Source organism: Tauraco erythrolophus, chromosome 3 (assembly GCF_009769465.1).
Source record: "Tauraco erythrolophus isolate bTauEry1 chromosome 3, bTauEry1.pri, whole genome shotgun sequence".
In the NCBI taxonomy this organism is placed as follows: domain Eukaryota; kingdom Metazoa; phylum Chordata; class Aves; order Musophagiformes; family Musophagidae; genus Tauraco; species Tauraco erythrolophus.
In genome coordinates this window covers 11,832,204-11,848,696 of record NC_141467.1, presented here as the reverse complement: position 1 = coordinate 11,848,696, position 16,493 = coordinate 11,832,204, and the positions used below count along the sequence as shown (strand labels likewise).

The window sequence follows — 16,493 nt, the reverse complement described above, 5'->3', positions numbered from 1 at the left end:
GTAGCTTTGTGAGCATGTGCAGAATGTCTCCTCTGAAATTGAGTATGTGCCTATACACACCCAATTCCTGTTGTATTTCTGCTGGTTTCAGTGGTGTCACTTCTGCCTTACATTAATCTGACTGATGTCAGAATAAGGCCTGTATTGTGCTAGATACAAGTCAGCAGAGAATATTAAAATTATTTAAAGATAATTGCACGTTAATTTATTCCTGAATATAAAGAAGATAGAAAAAGAGTACTTGGAATCAAAAACGCATTGTTGTTTCAATAGTATATTGCACTTTTATTAGTCTTTTGAGAACGTAAGTCAATTTTTACGTGATACCCAAGTGCCAGATTTACCTTTTTAATTATGACTGTATCAAGGAGAGTTTACTCGTGATGTGTATTTGAAATCAAGCTTCTAACTACTGGGAAGATTTCTCCTCTACATTGGAGGATTTAGGTTTTTTGTTTGCTTTCTTGTTTTAGAACCTTCACTAACTGATGTAGGAGTGTCTTGTGAAGTTCATCACCAATTTTGACTTCTAATTGTTCTTTATATCTATATATAGTTAGTTCAGTAAAACAAATTAAACCAAAGCTTTGACTGTGGTGGCCTTTTCTTTGTTACCTCTTCTGAATCAATTATTGTCAGCTTTGTCACTTTATTGGTTCTTGAAGCACATTAGTTTTGTACGTCATGAGTACTGCCTTTTTTTTCTCCCCTTAAGCAAATGTTTCTAATTAATGTTTCATTGTCGTTTGTGCTTTTTAGGGAGCAGTGATGTACAAGCTGTGTATCACCCTAGTATCTCTCATTTTATTCTTGACGCTTACCAAGAACTTTCCTATGGCATATATTATTGATGATGAATTTCTTGATAAAACACCCTTCTTGTCAAGACTTGGTTACCTGTATGTTGTAACACAGGCAGCAAAACCAAAGTATTACTTTGCATGGACGTTAGGTAAGTCTGGCTATATCGCTTATTTTTCTGGGTAACAAATAAGTTCATAAATGGAGAAGAGGGTCTGAAACATTGAGGGAGGGGGGTGGGGGGAGTAGACCCTAGACCTCTACTTTCCATGGGAGATGTACACGTGTTCCTGTAGGCAGTGGACCCTGTTGAAGGGGGGAGATGTCAAAGGTTTTGAAAAACGTGTAAAATCTCTTCTCGCTTGTCTGACATCCCCTGCCTCTGGAACCAAATCTGCTTTTCAGCTTCTTGCCAGTAAAGTCAATGTAACACTTTCTTCTTACTTAAAAATTTGTAATTATACCAAAATATTTTTTACAGGAATTCTTAGGGAAAAAAAGTTTACCACCTCTAAACTTAGATTTGTGTGTGTTCTTCATGATTTGCCTCTTATATCAGTGAGGCTGGGAGGTTAAAATGTGTCATGCTGGCTCAGGCTTTACAAGTACGTTATAGTGCAAACAGACCTCTTCCTTCCTCAGGACATCTTTAGCAAATGCATCAGTATTAAAAAGCTGTAGTGCATGTTGGGGGGCTAAAGTTAGGCTTTGCCTCTGAGGCACTATGTGATCCTGTACACACTTGATCCTTTGAGCGGTCAAGAGAAAGGATTGGAGAACCGTGGGGAAGGTGGGGAACGAAGGAGGTGATGGGAAGGACCCAAGAATCTCTGCAAGTAAAAGGAGAAGAGAAGGAAGAGGGCTCACTATAGAGAGAAGCAAATTTCTTTTACTGGGAGGCAGCTAGTCTGGTGATCAAAATAATCTTTTTTGTATTTTACCTTCTTCCTTTAAGAAGTCACCTTTCACATCTTGATGTGAGGAGTCAAATACTTCTAGGCCAGGCCTAGAAGGATTTGACCTTCAGTCAATTGAGAGACTGAATTTTTTTGCTGGTATTAGAATCATAGAATGGTTTGGCTTGGAAGGGACCTCAACGATCATCTAGTTCCAACCCTCCTGCCATGGCCAGGGGCACCCTCCACTACAGCAGGTTGCTCAAAGCCTCATCCAACCTGGCCTTGAACACTTCCAGGGATGAGGCAGCCACAGCTCCTCTGGGCAATCTGTTCCAGTGCCTCCCCACCCTCATTGTAAAAAAATTTCTTTCTTATATCTAATCGAAATCTCCCCTCTTTCAGTTTAAAGCCATTGCCCCTTGTTCTGTCACTATGTACCCTTGAAAAAAGTCCCTCTGCATCTTTCTTGTAGCCCCTTTAGGTACTGAAAGGCTGCTAGAAGGTCTCCCCGGAGCCTTCTCTTCTCCAGGCTAAACAACCCCAACTCTCTCAGCCTGTCTTCATAGGAGAGGTGCTCCAGTCCTTGGATCATCTTCATGGCCCTCTTCTGGACCCTCTCCAACAGCTCCATGTCCTTCTGATGTTGGGGACCCCAGAGCTGAACGCAGCACTGCAGGTGGGGTTTCACAAGAGCAGAGTAGAGGGGCAGAATCCCCTCTCTCGACCTGCTGCCCACGCTGCTTTGGATGCAGCCCAGGATACAGTTGGCTTTCTGGGCTGCCAGCGCACATTGCCGGCTCATGTTGAGCTTCTCATCCACCAGCACTCCCAAGTCCTTCTCCTCAGGGCTACTCTCACTCTGTTCTCCACCCAGCCTGTCCTTGTGATTGGGATTGCCCTGACCCATGTGTTAAAAGACTTTGTGTATAGGGAAGATCCTGAAAGCCCAGCCAGCAACACATACACCTGAAACTGGGGAGAGTGTCATTGAGCTGGGATGGAAAGCGCTAAGGAAATTGAATGCAAGGCCGTGATTAAACTGCTAGGAATAAAGCTGACAGATCGAGGGAAGACAGCCAAGATTGGCATGTGTGGGATGGGAAAGGCTTTGGGATAAAGAATTGCTTGCTCAGAAACTTATTTTTGTGACATTCAATGACAAATCATTGCCTCCATTTTTTCTGGCTTTATAGTTAACTAAAAGTTCATTATCGAAGAGATAAACTGAACATGTATTTGTGATATGACTAAGTCATAGAGGCTGTAGAAGTATTAAACAAAGGAGGGGTTTTGGGAAAAGCACGCATGGCATACTGGAGGGCGAGGTCCCTGTTACTCACATTCCAAATCCAGGCAGCAGAACAGCGGACACTTTATCCTTTCGCAGCATGGCTCCCAGTGGCATGGCCCAGGGCATTATAAAAGTGCCTGCTGAAACGGCCGATAAGTGCTTCCTGTCCTTGGAAAAGGACAGTCGCACTGTTGCGTGAGAGCCGCGCTGCTAAATTCCTCCAGATCCACAGCGAGATGGAAAGCTTGGCTTCTTGCTGCGTTAGCAACAGTCATGGGAATGTGGCTGCAAACCCAATTCAGAGCTGTCAGTGAAACCAATTTGGGACTGAGCGCCTGCATTGCAGGAGCTGCGAAAGCGATACGCTGGAGCTGTTCGCGTTAGCAGGGAAACCTCTGCTGGGCTTTGCGGAGATTGGGGTTTTGTAAGCGATTCAAGGGTGGACAAGCACGATTCATCTGCGCTTCACGCCTTGCTCTGCAGGCAGCAGCTCAGGAAACGAAATGCTGACGGGTCTGCTGTGTTATTGTGCCCCTGGATTTCTGGTTTCTTGCTTTTGGGAAAGAACCACTAAGCGGTCCCTGGCAGCCTCGGAGCATGGAGGAGCAAATCCAGGATTTGCTCTGGGGTTACCCCCTGCTCTGGGGTAACGGTTACTCACAGCTCCAGTCTCTGAGAATGGACAGGTCCTATGGGCCTTGCAGCTTGTTACTGGTCTCATAATAAGACACTGGCGCTTACCATAAGGTAAATTGAATTTCAGAGATGTTGGGTTTTTGTTCGTTATTTTTTTAAAACAAGGAGAAAATTAAAACGCAGAGGCCTTTCTTTCCGTCAGTAAAATCTAGCTCGTTTAGTAAAGTGGAACATAGAATGGAAAGTTTCAGGTTAGAGAAGGTTGGTCATTTATTTATTTATTTATTTATTGTTACTTGCCTTAATTAGGTTCTCTCCCTGGTTTTGGGCTTTGGGATTCCTCTGTAAGCTTGTGCCTGTCTTCACAGCGTTTACAAAGCAAAATCAGTTTTCATTCTTGGGAAAGAAATGCTGGCCTTTCCAAAGCGTAACTTAACAAGGCTTCTCTTTTGTAAAGAATCTAGCAGGAAAAGCCTTACCTGTATTTTTGCTTTCCTTTTTCTTCCAATAATCCTTGATGTTGGCTGCACCTAGTGATCCAGAGGCAACAAGTCCCTCCTGTTTTCTTAGTTCACTGAGAGAGAGTTTCTGGCAAGGTTGTATTAAAAGCAGGATCTTGAGACCCAATAACGCAATGGCTCCGCAGCAAGGCTGAGAGGGGAGGTGGTTGACTGGTGCCCTGGGAAAGAGCAAGAGTGCATCACATCAAATGCCTACCGTTACCCAAGCTTTTATTTGTGCTTAAAGTAGTTAAGTCTGTCATTGAAGTGGCTCAATATTTGATTTGTAGAGGTGATGAGGTACTTAGGGAGGCCCTGAGCAACAGGATTAGCAAAAGGCTTTGTCTGTGGAAAGTCTTAATTAAAACCACCATGTTGGAACTCAACAGAAACAGTAAGCGTGTCTTTGAGACACTACAGTTTTTCTGAATTCTGGGAAATGCTGTGACATCTCAGTAGCCTTTGAGGAAAATGCTAATTCATTTTATGGCAACTCTTGAGTATCTATCTCAGATTGATAATGAAGGCAAAATTATAGGAAAAATTATTTCTATCCATCATTATTTTATTTCTTCTGTCCAAGGAGTAGCTAGTCTTTCCTCTTGAGGAAATTACTCTTGTGGTGCCTTATAGCAATGCCCCTTTGCCAAGAGGAAGCTTTGCTTTGAAAGAGAGGATGCTAATTGCTGTAAATCTGGCTCAAATGTGTGTTTAGTGTCATACTGACTTCCAAGAAAACGCGGATCCTCCAGCAGTCTGATTTGACCCATTTTGCTTTGATATTGCAGCAGATGCAGTCAACAATGCAGCTGGTTATGGATTCAGTGGAGTTGATGAGAGGGGCACTTTCCACTGGGACCTGTTGTCCAATTTAAATATCTGGAACATTGAGGTGAGTTAAAGGAGTGGCTGCATTGGCATAATTATAGAGAAATGGGCATGATACTGGGGAGAGGCTTTGCTGGAAGGTAAATAAGTCCATGCCACTAGGCTACCACTCTTTAATGTGGGGAGGTTTTGTATTTTATTTGTTGGGCAGAAAAAAAAAGCATCTGTCATGCAGTCTTCGTCGCACTCTGTATTCAGGTTGTGTTTCTAAATAGTTTACAGAGGGCTAATAAATGATTAATCAGATGTTTAATAAATGAGCAGTAGATTGCAGATTGTGGCTGAGTTCAGCGGGTCAATAAATTGCTCACAGCTATGATTCTCCACCATCTGTGGTGTATTCTGTTTATTTACTTCTAACAGTCTCCCACTTTTGTAACCCAGTTGAGATGGGAGGTGGTGGTGAAAGAGGCCACCACGAGCAGGCATCGCAGACACTTGCGAGGGCTGGGTCCCTGCACGTGCCTGAAGTGCCCCTTGTAAATGGAGAAAAGCAAAGGTTAGAGAGATAACAGGTACAAACTGAGCAACCTGAATGGAAACTGGCAGGGCCACATGGAGCTTAGATGGCTGCTGACCAGCAAACCAGGCTGTTTCTCAAAAACATCTGTCATGCTTGTTTCTTGTGACTGCAGTATACTTTTAACATCCATTAGCCTTTTGTGAGCTATTTATGTTTACTTCTCTAATGCAAAAGATGGCCAATATCATTTGTTTGCCCCTAAGACTATTGCGTGAATGCCAGTGAGATGTGAAAATATTTATGTGTCTAGGACTGCTTTCTAAAGGCTTCTTTTCTTTAGAAGTAGGAGCTTCTCCCTGTAATTCTGTAGTTAAGATTTGTAAAAGGAAAAGAAGATGAAAATAAGTTGACTGCTTTATTGCTGAATAATCTGTGACTAAACAAATATGCTGTAATAGCTTTTCTCAAAAATGAAAGAGTCCCTGTAATTCTTCCTTGAAAAATGTTGAAAGATGCCAAAGCTGGAAGTATCATTTTACGTTCTCTCTTTCTCAACATAATTTCTCTTTTTTTTTAAACCTTAATTAATCCTCAGTATACACCTCTCCTTAAGCAGCACAGAATACACAGCCTAGAAATGCTTTATACTCTTTGATGATGACAGCACCCCAGATACCACTCTGAGATCCTGAATCACTATCTGATTCAGTTTTGGGGCAGGAGACGATTCCTACCTTGATGGGCTGAGGCAGTTTTTGCTTGAAGGAGGAAAGTGAAGTGCAGCCAATGCTCTTTAGTCAAGCCAAATTAAGAAACAGGAGCCTTTGCTCACTGTACTGTATGACCTCTCAAAGCTTTTTTCCTTTACTGGTCACACAGTAGAGGTCAGGGTAGAGAAATTATTTCCAGAAGCATAAAACAGAGTGCTCTCCATCGATTTGATCATGTGTGCAGTAAAAAAAAAAGAGAGGCTACAGAGACCATTACTTTGGGTGAGCCTTGAACTGTCACTTTATGCACCAGTTCTGGGCATTGAAATTTAAGTGTGACTGTACAGTGCGTTTTAAGCAGGTATAGCCACCTGCATATGTAAAATGGCTTAAGAGCTGGGAACTTGAGTGAGTGCTAAATGTGGCCAAGAAATTACCTGATCTGTAGCGAAGATAAGCACATGATAGGAGTTGTGAGGGCATTAAGATCTGATGGGAGCTAAATGCTCGTGGGAAACTTGAAGAAAGCCTTGGCAGCATGTGTATTTTGACAGCCAATGACTACTTTCTCTCTTGGTAATGTAACAGGGGAACTTAAAGGAGGCCAAAAGAGAGTGACAATATTAGTTGGAAGAGAAATTATATTTTTCTTGGCTTCTCTTGGTGCAGTAATGCAATTAAAATATGGCAGTACTGCATTGTGAATTGCTAACAATTTTAACTCTTTAGACACAGGGATGAAGTGCTACCCTTCAGGATTCTGCGTGGAAGTGTCAAAATATCTGCATGATCCCTTGGAAATCTTTGCCTTTAATGCATCTTTTCAATGTGTCCTTCCCTTCAGCTGATATGGGAAAATAATATGGTGTCACTGAATCATGTCCCCACTTGGTGAGGAGGTCCTCAGAGATTCTGTCAGCAGACGAGAAATGAGGAGAAATGGGGACAGGGAACCACCAGAGGTGAAGCCAACCAGGATTAGGGGAACTGATGTCAGATGGAGTCCAGCAGTCCCCTAAAGCTGGGGGAACTGGTGCTGTGAGGAGGTACAGGTGGTTCTCCTAGGACTCTGGAATCCACTCTGGTTTATCAAACTGGGCAGTGAGCTTCTAAATCTAGTCCCAAATTGGGTTTTTTGTCCATGTTTTTCAGTCTTCCCCCTTCCTTTTCCAAATAATAATTCATTTCTTTTAGTTTTTGTAACACTTGAACAGCACTCTGGGGAAGTCCAGACTGCATAATGGGTGGCAAGATAACCTTTTTCAAAAATGAAGCTGTTTATGAACTGAAGGGAAGGCCAAGCATCTAAAACAAGAAAGCTTTTCAGATTTCCCATACTTTGAAAAATAACCAAACATTGCATTTAGTTTTACAAAACAAAGTGAGATTTTACTTAGAGCAACTGCCAAGTGTTAGCGGTGAGTAATCAGCCCTAGTTAATGTCCTTCCCAAAACATATTAGGGTAACAATGGACTATGGCACAGTCTTCACAAGAGAAGACTTCACTACTAGAATTAGTGCCTTCTATTAATTAGTGTCCTCTCTAATTTAAAATGCAAGTATTATTTTGCAGATTTCAGTGCTAACATTTCATGTGTACTTCTTTCTTAGACTTCAACAAGTTTTAAAATGTACATTGAAAACTGGAACATTCAGACAGCTGTCTGGCTAAAACGGTAAGAGTAATGAAACAGTAACGTGCTTGTGAGACCCCAACACTAGACAGCCTGGAAAAACGCTGACTGGTGAATCTCATAAATGTATAGCCTCTTGTTCTTTATTTTCTGCATCTGTAACAGTTGGTGGAAGACAAAGGTATTTGGTGCTGTAAAGTTTTATTGCTGCAAATGTAAAATGCCCGCATTTTATATAAGAGCAGGAAAGCCATAAACGAACTGTTCGGATCTTCCATGTTAAAAGGTAATAGTGTTTTGATGGCAACTTTTAGGCTGCTGTTTGCCTCCGTTATTCTTGCTGTATTGTTTCACTTTGCTATGTTACATTTTCCATACGTATTAGTACCAGAGGTGGGTCTCGCTGTGTCACTGGGATCCAGTTCAGTTAGAACTGGAAAGAAGTCAAAATCTTCAAAGCCTCAGTGTAGTCCAGTTTGGAGTTACCAGAAGATGCTTGCCAAGGAGTCCCTGTTTAGCCTATGGAGAAGAGAAGAGACCTCTTATAGCACTGAGAGGATCTGATTTTAACCCATGACTGTTAAGGCACATATAAATACTAGCGTAAGTCCAAATTTTGTAGATGGAACTGTCTGCTGTTACTTGTTACACTTTTCGACATGATTAAAGCTCAGCGTACAGTTTATGTGGTGTCTGAAATGCAGGCACAGATTTATTGTAGTTATCGTAACTATTTTTATTGTTAAATATATACATCTTGAAAGTCAATGTCTACTTTTTTTCATGGTTCAAATGATCTCCCTGGTAAGAAGTGGATTACCTTGACTCGTTTCTCTTGAACACATTTCAGATAAACCTCATATAGTCAACTAGACCAGTTAGCGTGTTCTTGAACTGATACCGTTCACTTGCGTCTTTGGAGTAAGATTTTGGGCTGTTAAAGTTATCAGGAATCCCCTGCTTTGCAATATCTTACAACACTCCCTGCAGTTCCCAGCATCTGCCAGATAGCAGTGCCTAAAAATACCTCCGTTCACCAGTGCAGGGTGGGGTCGTTGGTCTTTGTCCTTTAGCTCACTCTTGATCTACCATCAGAGTTTTGAAGTGTGATCTCAGACAGAGAGATAAAGGTGAAAGAGAAGTCTTGCCTGATGTTTGCCCTGTTATTTATTTAAATGCTGTGAGCACTGGTGTCGTGGTTTTTGGACTGAGGGTCGAGACAAGAACCAAGAGGGAGCACTCACCAACCATGGTCCCGGGCAAAACATGACTCAGGCTTTCTTCATAAAACAAAACAATTTGTTAACAGTTACTTAACAGGAGACATAAGGGAACGAAACCGGTTACTTGAGAGGAGAAAGAGAAAACAAGGCTAGATCTTAAAACAACACCTCCCCACCCCCTATTTCCTTTCGTTCCTGGCTCTGCCTCCCCCCGGCGGCGCAGGGGGACAGGGAATGGGGAGTGCAGGTCAGTTCATCCATGTTGTTAACTGCCGCTCCTTTCTTAAAGGAGGAGGAGTCTTTACACCATTTTTCCCTTGCTTCGGTGGATCCCCTACTCACGAAGAAAAAGTCCCCAAACTTTTCCAGCGTAAGTCCTGCCCGCAGGATTGCAATCCTCCCCATGGATCGCACCAGTTCGGGCTTTACCAGTCTCGGCCTCTTAGGGAGCTGCTGCCACTCGCGTCAGCGTGGGGCGTCCCACGGATTCCAGATGCCTCCACGACCTTGTCGTGCATTTTCATGCCCATTATTAACAGTACCTTGTCGTGCATCCCCTGCTCCACGACCTCTCCTGGGCTCAGGCATCTCCTTCCCGATGTGGGTTTCTCCACGGGCCACGAGTGGGTCTCTGCTCTGCCAAGTACACCCTGGCTGCAGGGGGGCCGCCTGCCATCCTCACACCGATTGCAAGGGAAAACCTCAGCTCCAGTACCCCTCCTCCTGCTCCATCATGACTGACCTGGTCGTTGTGGTTGTTTTCGCTTAGATCTTAATCCTTTCTGAGGGAGCTCGGCCCGGCGGGCACCCCGGGAGCGGGGCGCTTACCGAGTTCCCCATGCGGCTCCCCCGGCGCCATCTTGAGCACATGGCGCCGGCCCGGCTCAACCTAGCCGGGCCCTCCTGCTCTCCTAGCTCCTGAGCAAAAGACCGCCAAAAGCCCCTTTTCCGTCCCTTTGTCTCAACTTAAATAGGGCAATTCGCAGAGGCGCCGATTTGGCTCAACCTCCCCCGGGGGGGGATGGGACTCAGATCTAGTGGCACAGGGAGCAAATCCCCTCCCCTGCCACCAGAACACCCCCCACACATCAAACTATCACAACGGGGAATATTTGTACAGGCACTCTCCAGATACTCTGCATAAAGCATGGTTACTCTTTCCATCTAACCCTCCATCTGCTGAAGGGAGAGTGCCTCATGCCCTCATCTGTAATGGAGGCAAGACCATTAAGAGAAGAGTAAGACCTCAAAACCAGAGAACGGTTTGAAGTGGCATCCAGTGCTCAGTTGTATTCAACCTCTTCTTGTTTTGTTTTTGTTTTTGTCTTTGCAGCGTTTGCTATGACAGAGCTCCCTGGTACCCTACGGCTTTAACATTTATCCTGTCAGCCCTGTGGCATGGTATCTATCCTGGATATTACTTTACGTTTCTCACTGGAATCCTTATCACACTCGCAGCCAGAGCAGTATGTACCTTTCATTCTTCTCTTCTAAGGCCGATGCTAGGTACTATCCAGCTGTCAACTGCAGGGACCACCCTGACACAGTCAAGCAGCTTGTCACTGCTGTGAGCCCTCTTTCCTGCCTTTGAGGGCTTGATGTTCACTGACACTTTGTTCTGTACTGATGATAATTACAAAGTCCCCCCAGCAGTTATAACCAGCACCAATTCTGCCCATGCCGCAATGCTGTCCTTGGCTGTCGGAGGAAACATTGCTTGTGAGTGTGCGGTTGGTAGCACCACTGGCTATGTCCATGCAGTCAGATTAGCTTGGGATTCAAGGTTAAGCTTGATTCCAGACTTCTGCTAAGTCATGTTGCCTATATAGCTGGTGTATAATCAGCTCTGACTGCAGTCTTTCACAAGAAGCTGTCATGGGTTGAGCATTAGCCCAAACTTGAACTCTTTCATGTGGATGCAATTGATGCAGTAAACTGGTCTCTGTGTTTATGGGCCTCATCTTGGGCAGAATCACCAGACAGGACAGGTTTCATGTCTCACTGTTGTTAAATTTTTCACCACTGATCTTTCGGGCTGAAATAGCCAGTTGTGCAGAGCTAGGAAGCACCACCATTGTCTTTCACAGTTTGACTATGGATAAATGACCAGATCAATTTGAAAGGTGAATTTAACTAGTGATCAGTATTGACCGCTATGGCTAGAGCAGGTCGCTGAACAAACAGTCTTAACATGTGCTTTGCCACTCATTTATGAGGATTTCCTAAGTGTGACGCTAAAGCAAAATCTCTAGGGAGCAGCACATGCTTGAAGATATAAACACATATTTGTTCATTTAGAGTATAACTTTGTTTTGCCATTGATGACTGATAATAAATCAAAACCAGGAGGGAGGAAGATCAGATCATAACAACTCCCCTCCACAAAGATACTGTGCCAGATACCTAGCCTGAGAGTCTGCTTCCGTGATTATGACAGAGGAAACTGGGGGACACTTCTCTGTTTGCCTCTGGTTGACTGTGGGATCTTGAATATGCCAGTCACTACACTTTTGTCTTCCTACTTGCAGTGCTTTCTAACCGGTGCATAAACTTTTCTGCGATACTAATGCTGATGATAAGTGGAGAGTCATACACTGCAATGTGTCCATATGACTTTGCCTAAGAAATAGATTTATATGATTTTCTGTTTGCCTTTCGCTGACCTACAGATAAGGAACAACTGCAGACATTACTTCCTCTCGTCAGTGCCTCTCAAGATAGCCTATGACGTTGTCACCTGGGTTGTCACTCAGCTGGCTGTGTGCTATACTGTTGCACCATTTGTTATGCTGGCCGTTGAGCCCACAATTAAGTTTTACAAGTAAGTTCTCTCTTCTTGACTATTATTCTCCAGACTAGCACAGGCTTTTGTTAGAAAACTCAAACTACACTGAAAAGCAGCTGGCATTTCATCAAATTGGCAAGGAGTTCAAACAGAATGTTTAATATTGTGTGAGAGGTGATTTTTGCACTCCTTTAACTTCATGAGATACTAATAATACCAAGGCAGAGCACTTGGCTTCTACTTCTCAGTCTTTCTGTGGCCTAGTGTGACTTTTCATGTATTCAGTTTCCTTTTTCAAAACAGTCAAGTCTCAACCATTAACAGTGGCCAAGGCTGGAGAGGTTAAGAATTACGTGAGTTGACAGTTAGAAGGACTCGGTGAGAAAAGACCAGATTTCCAGCTGCCAAATGCATAGAACAGGAGATGTGATCGGTCAGCAGGAGATAAGGAGAGTTCCTGGCAGAGCATTACTTCTTGAAATGAGCATGCTTTTCTTTTTGAATACTTCCGTAGGAAGTGAATACTTCCCTAGGTTCTTAAAAATAAGAAAGCACTGTTGTTGCAGAGTGTATTGGATATACTCTAATAAAAATAATTTGAAATAGAGAAATTGAGAAAATAATTTGGAAAGGGAGACTGAACGACATTGTTTTACTTTTCTTTCATTCTACAGTGAACTGTCAACATAGAGTAACAGGTTTTGGTTAAGAAGACAGACAATTCCTTTAACATAAAAGGCATAAAACGAGTAGTCGAGATAGCTGCTGCCAGTAAGTCTGTTTGAAGGGGGTTGGATTTTGACATTTTCTATGCCTGTTTCTTAAAACATTTGATTTCAACACAGAAAACCTACCATATCAAAATGACTCCAAATCTTCTTAGTTTTGTTAAGATGCTTTCCCAAATACCTTGTTAATAACTAATTTTTCTATCTTTCAAGACAAAAGTAGCAAACAGCAATCAGAACAAAAAAAAAAGAAAAGACTAAAATATTAAATGGATTTATACATTTTCCCTGTAAGTGAAGTTGATTCCCTTTGTGCTACAAAAGGCCATTCCATGTAGTAAATATTAATGTAATTCTGTGAAATTATGCCACTAACATCAAAACTACAGAAATAAACACATATAAAGAACTTGCTTGCACTGTGCCAGCATCCATGAAGGCAGAAATGTTACTTTTACCGACGTTCTGAACAAAGAAAATTATTTTTCACCCTTGCCCCGAGTTGGGTCATCACCTTAATATTGTTAGTGACTTTGAACATAGTTGACAAATTTAGAGACTGTTAAGCAAGGAAATTTGAAGCACTGCACACCTAGAAGTGGTCTTAAGCACCTTACAAGGATATCAGAACTATGGTAAGAAGCATAAATGAGACCATAGAAAAGTGCATCTCTGTAGTCAAGAGCTGGACCATACTGCTCCCAAATGTGGTCCTCCTCAAGCTGCCAGAGCCTTGTGTAATTGCTTTAAGTATTTTTTTATTTCTGTTCCATCTTATGTATGCCAAATTATTTAAAATAAAAATATTTGATATTTAATAAGATAGCAAATTAAGATATCTCTGAGTAGTTGCCTTCAAAAACATAACCCTTCTGTAAATGTCATTACCTGACCTTCTCCAGTTAAAAGTTAAGTGTTTTGATTTATTTCAGATCTCAGCACTTGGAATGATTTTTTTTTTTTCTTTCTGTCACTTTTTTTTTAAAAAAAAAAAAACTTGTACAAGTTTTATGCCCTAAGCATGAAGGATGTTTCTTCAGATGGTAGCCTTGTATACTGTAACATTGAGAGAGATGGGCTGAATAAGTCTGGGGTTGAATTACATGCGTTTATCTGAGCTGTCAGACTTTGGATTCTGGAGTTTGCTGATTGATTCCTTGCGTCCTTAATATCCGCGGCAATGTTTTCATCGATGCCAGCGGATACCACATGTGTGAAATTCAAGGATGTATTTTCCTGCTTTCTGGGTCAAGTTCATGCTTTCTGCATTCATCCCTTAGCACTAAATTCTGCATGGACTCACTGAGGTTGCACAATTCATGTTATTACCAACGAAAATATAATATTCTCTTTCTCCTTTTGTTCCCAGGTCTATGTATTTTCACATGCACATTCTAAGCATCCTGGTGTTGCTCGTGTTACCAATCAGACCTCAAGCTTACTCCATAAGAAATCCTCAGAATGAGGTCATGCAGAACTCCATTAAAAGCAAAGACAAATGATGCCTCCAAAGAAGATTGCCGACATTGGGAAATCAAGCCGTCATTTTGGAAACGAACAAAGAATAATGAAAATGGGTGGCATGAGGGTCGAAGTAGAGGACAAGTGGCGTTTCTATTGTTTATCTTGAAATCTTACTGTACAGAGCAGAAAAGAGCCTGAATGACTGTATTTCAAATTATTCCAGTTAACAGAGATTTTACATGCAATGTTTACAGGCTCATGGGGCATTTTGATTTTTTTAATGACTGTTTTTATGAAGTGTTTTTATATATTTAAACTTTTTCACACAGAGAGGCATTTTTGCTCTTTCATAGAAATATACAATTATTAATCAATGATCTTGTGACTAGAGAGACAGGAAGCAGCTAGTAAAGAGTTAGATGAGCTGCCTGATAGCCTGGCGCTGTGGGCAGCTGGCAGGGGAAGTTTTTCATCTCTTGGCTATGGAGAGAGATGGTGCAAGTAGAAGACTATGGGCATGAGGTTCCTCAAGGTGCTGGCACTGACTTCTGCCCCAGCAGGGAGAAGAGGAAGTGGGGGCTTTCCCTGGCCATCCCCAGAGCAGGGACTGCAGCCTGAGCTTGGCAATAAGGGTATTTCATGTCCTTCAATGTGACATCTGCTGGTAATGAGGGCGAGACAAGTCCCTTGGGAATAGGTGTCTGGGAGCACCGGCAACTGGCTAGGCCAAAATCGAAAGCCAAGTAAAAGCAAAACAAACAAAAAATCCTTGAAGGGGTTAAGAAGGGACATAGACCCTATGATCTGTAGAGTTGTGAGTCTCTAATGATGCAGCTGGTGCTCATTGCTACGTCAGTGGTACTTTGCAGTTTTAGAGTGATGCCACGCTTCCATTTTAGTATCAAAATAACCAAGGAGCCATGCGGGTTTAGTCTTTTAAAGATTGCAATTACGGTTGAATCTGAAAAAGATTTGTAATGGATCAGACTGGATCAAAAACATCCCGTCTTGTGGAGGGGTTACTTTTCAGCAGGATAACACTAATATGAAACCTGAACAGTAATTATCGTAGTCATAATAAATTATTCTCTACAAAATATTGAGATGTGATATGATCATCACAAGAGTCAAGACAGAGTCCTTGTATGATCTTGACGTGTGATTTAGGCTGTTGATGCAAGTTTCCCTGCTTTTAAAGTCCTTGGCTTACAGGAATGTTTTGAGACTTAATTTCTAAGAGCTTGTTGTGCATTGAGATAACCTGTTGCAAAATGCTGTGTTGAGTTTTTTTATTTCACTTTTTTTTTTTTTTAAATCCACTTATCCCAATAAAACAGACTGGTACGACATCAAAACCAACTAAAACATTTTTTTTTAAAATGACTGTTTGCAGGAATGTTTTTATCAGGATTTTGTAGAAGCAATTCCCTTCCAAAGTATTGGTATTGCTTTATGATCATTTAACTGTTGTGTGATTGAGCAAAGAATCTGCTGTTAACTGCACTCTGATTTTTCTGTCAGATTAAAATTTTGCAGAATCCTAACATTTTGGGAAGAAACGAATCAGTCAAAACAAGTTCCAAAAACAGTTTGGTTTTTTTTTTCTTTTCCCTCTTCTCTGGTGGGAAGTTTTTGTCCTGTGACCACCTCATTATTTACAGCATAGTTCATGCAAGAGTTTATTTGGTAATTTATTTTGAAGACAAGATGGGATTAAAAGGTTGATCTGAATAAACACATTGCTTTGTGTCACTGCCTGGCGTTATTAACCACAAACATCTAATGTGAAAGCAGGTGAGTGGGTATGAGATCCCTCCACACTTGTGAGGGGAGATGTTCAGGTCTGCTGGATTTTGCAGACTAGCTGGGCTGTACAGCCTGCTCCTGCTGAAACGGAGGCAAGATGACCCCTTTGTGATAGCTTTGTCCTTATCTGGGCCAGTCCTTGTTTGTCCTTGTGTGTGTTTCCTCCTTGTTGGCATCAGCCTCAGTTGCATCTTGGGCATCTAATGCTTCCCTCGAGCTCTGGCTGCACCAGCACCACCTGTCACTCATGGGTAGGAACCAGGGGTGCATCCCCAGGGAGAACAGGTGATCTTTGAGGTCCCTTCCAACCCTAACCATTCTATGATTCCATGGTTTGGGTGCTGCTGGCCATGGCGTCCCATGGGCTGAAGCCAACCTGTGTTTACCTCCCAGAAACCAGAATGAATCACTACAAACGTGGGCAGAGCCAGCCTGATGAGCATCAACTCCGGGCTTCAGCAAGCCTGCAGAAGCCAAAGGTTTCCAGCAGGTTGGCTTTAGCACCTGCTCTGGGAAATAAAACGCCCTTGATGGGAGATTGCGAGTTTGTATCTGCTGCTCTGTTCCCTGAGAGCTGCCTGCACAGCCTGTGCCCTGGTCTGCAGCCCTTCTTGAACTGAGTAAAGGGAGGAGAGGTTTTATCAGTGGAGTTTCTTTTCTGGTG

The 16,493-nt window shown here is 42.6% G+C and overlaps 1 protein-coding gene across 1 annotated transcript in view; it reads left to right on the top strand.

Moving 5' to 3' along the window:
* The window catches only part of MBOAT1 (membrane bound glycerophospholipid O-acyltransferase 1), a 58,373-nt gene extending 44,312 nt beyond the window's left edge, over positions 1-14,061 (top strand). The window contains exons 8-13 of the mRNA XM_086609007.1: positions 760-952; positions 4,916-5,019; positions 7,801-7,865; positions 10,380-10,512; positions 11,716-11,867; positions 13,929-14,061. Coding sequence (XP_086465133.1) covers positions 760-952; positions 4,916-5,019; positions 7,801-7,865; positions 10,380-10,512; positions 11,716-11,867; positions 13,929-14,061 — 780 coding nt within the window. The remainder of the gene's footprint in view (positions 1-759; positions 953-4,915; positions 5,020-7,800; positions 7,866-10,379; positions 10,513-11,715; positions 11,868-13,928) is intronic.
* The last annotated feature ends 2,432 nt before the right edge of the window (positions 14,062-16,493 follow it).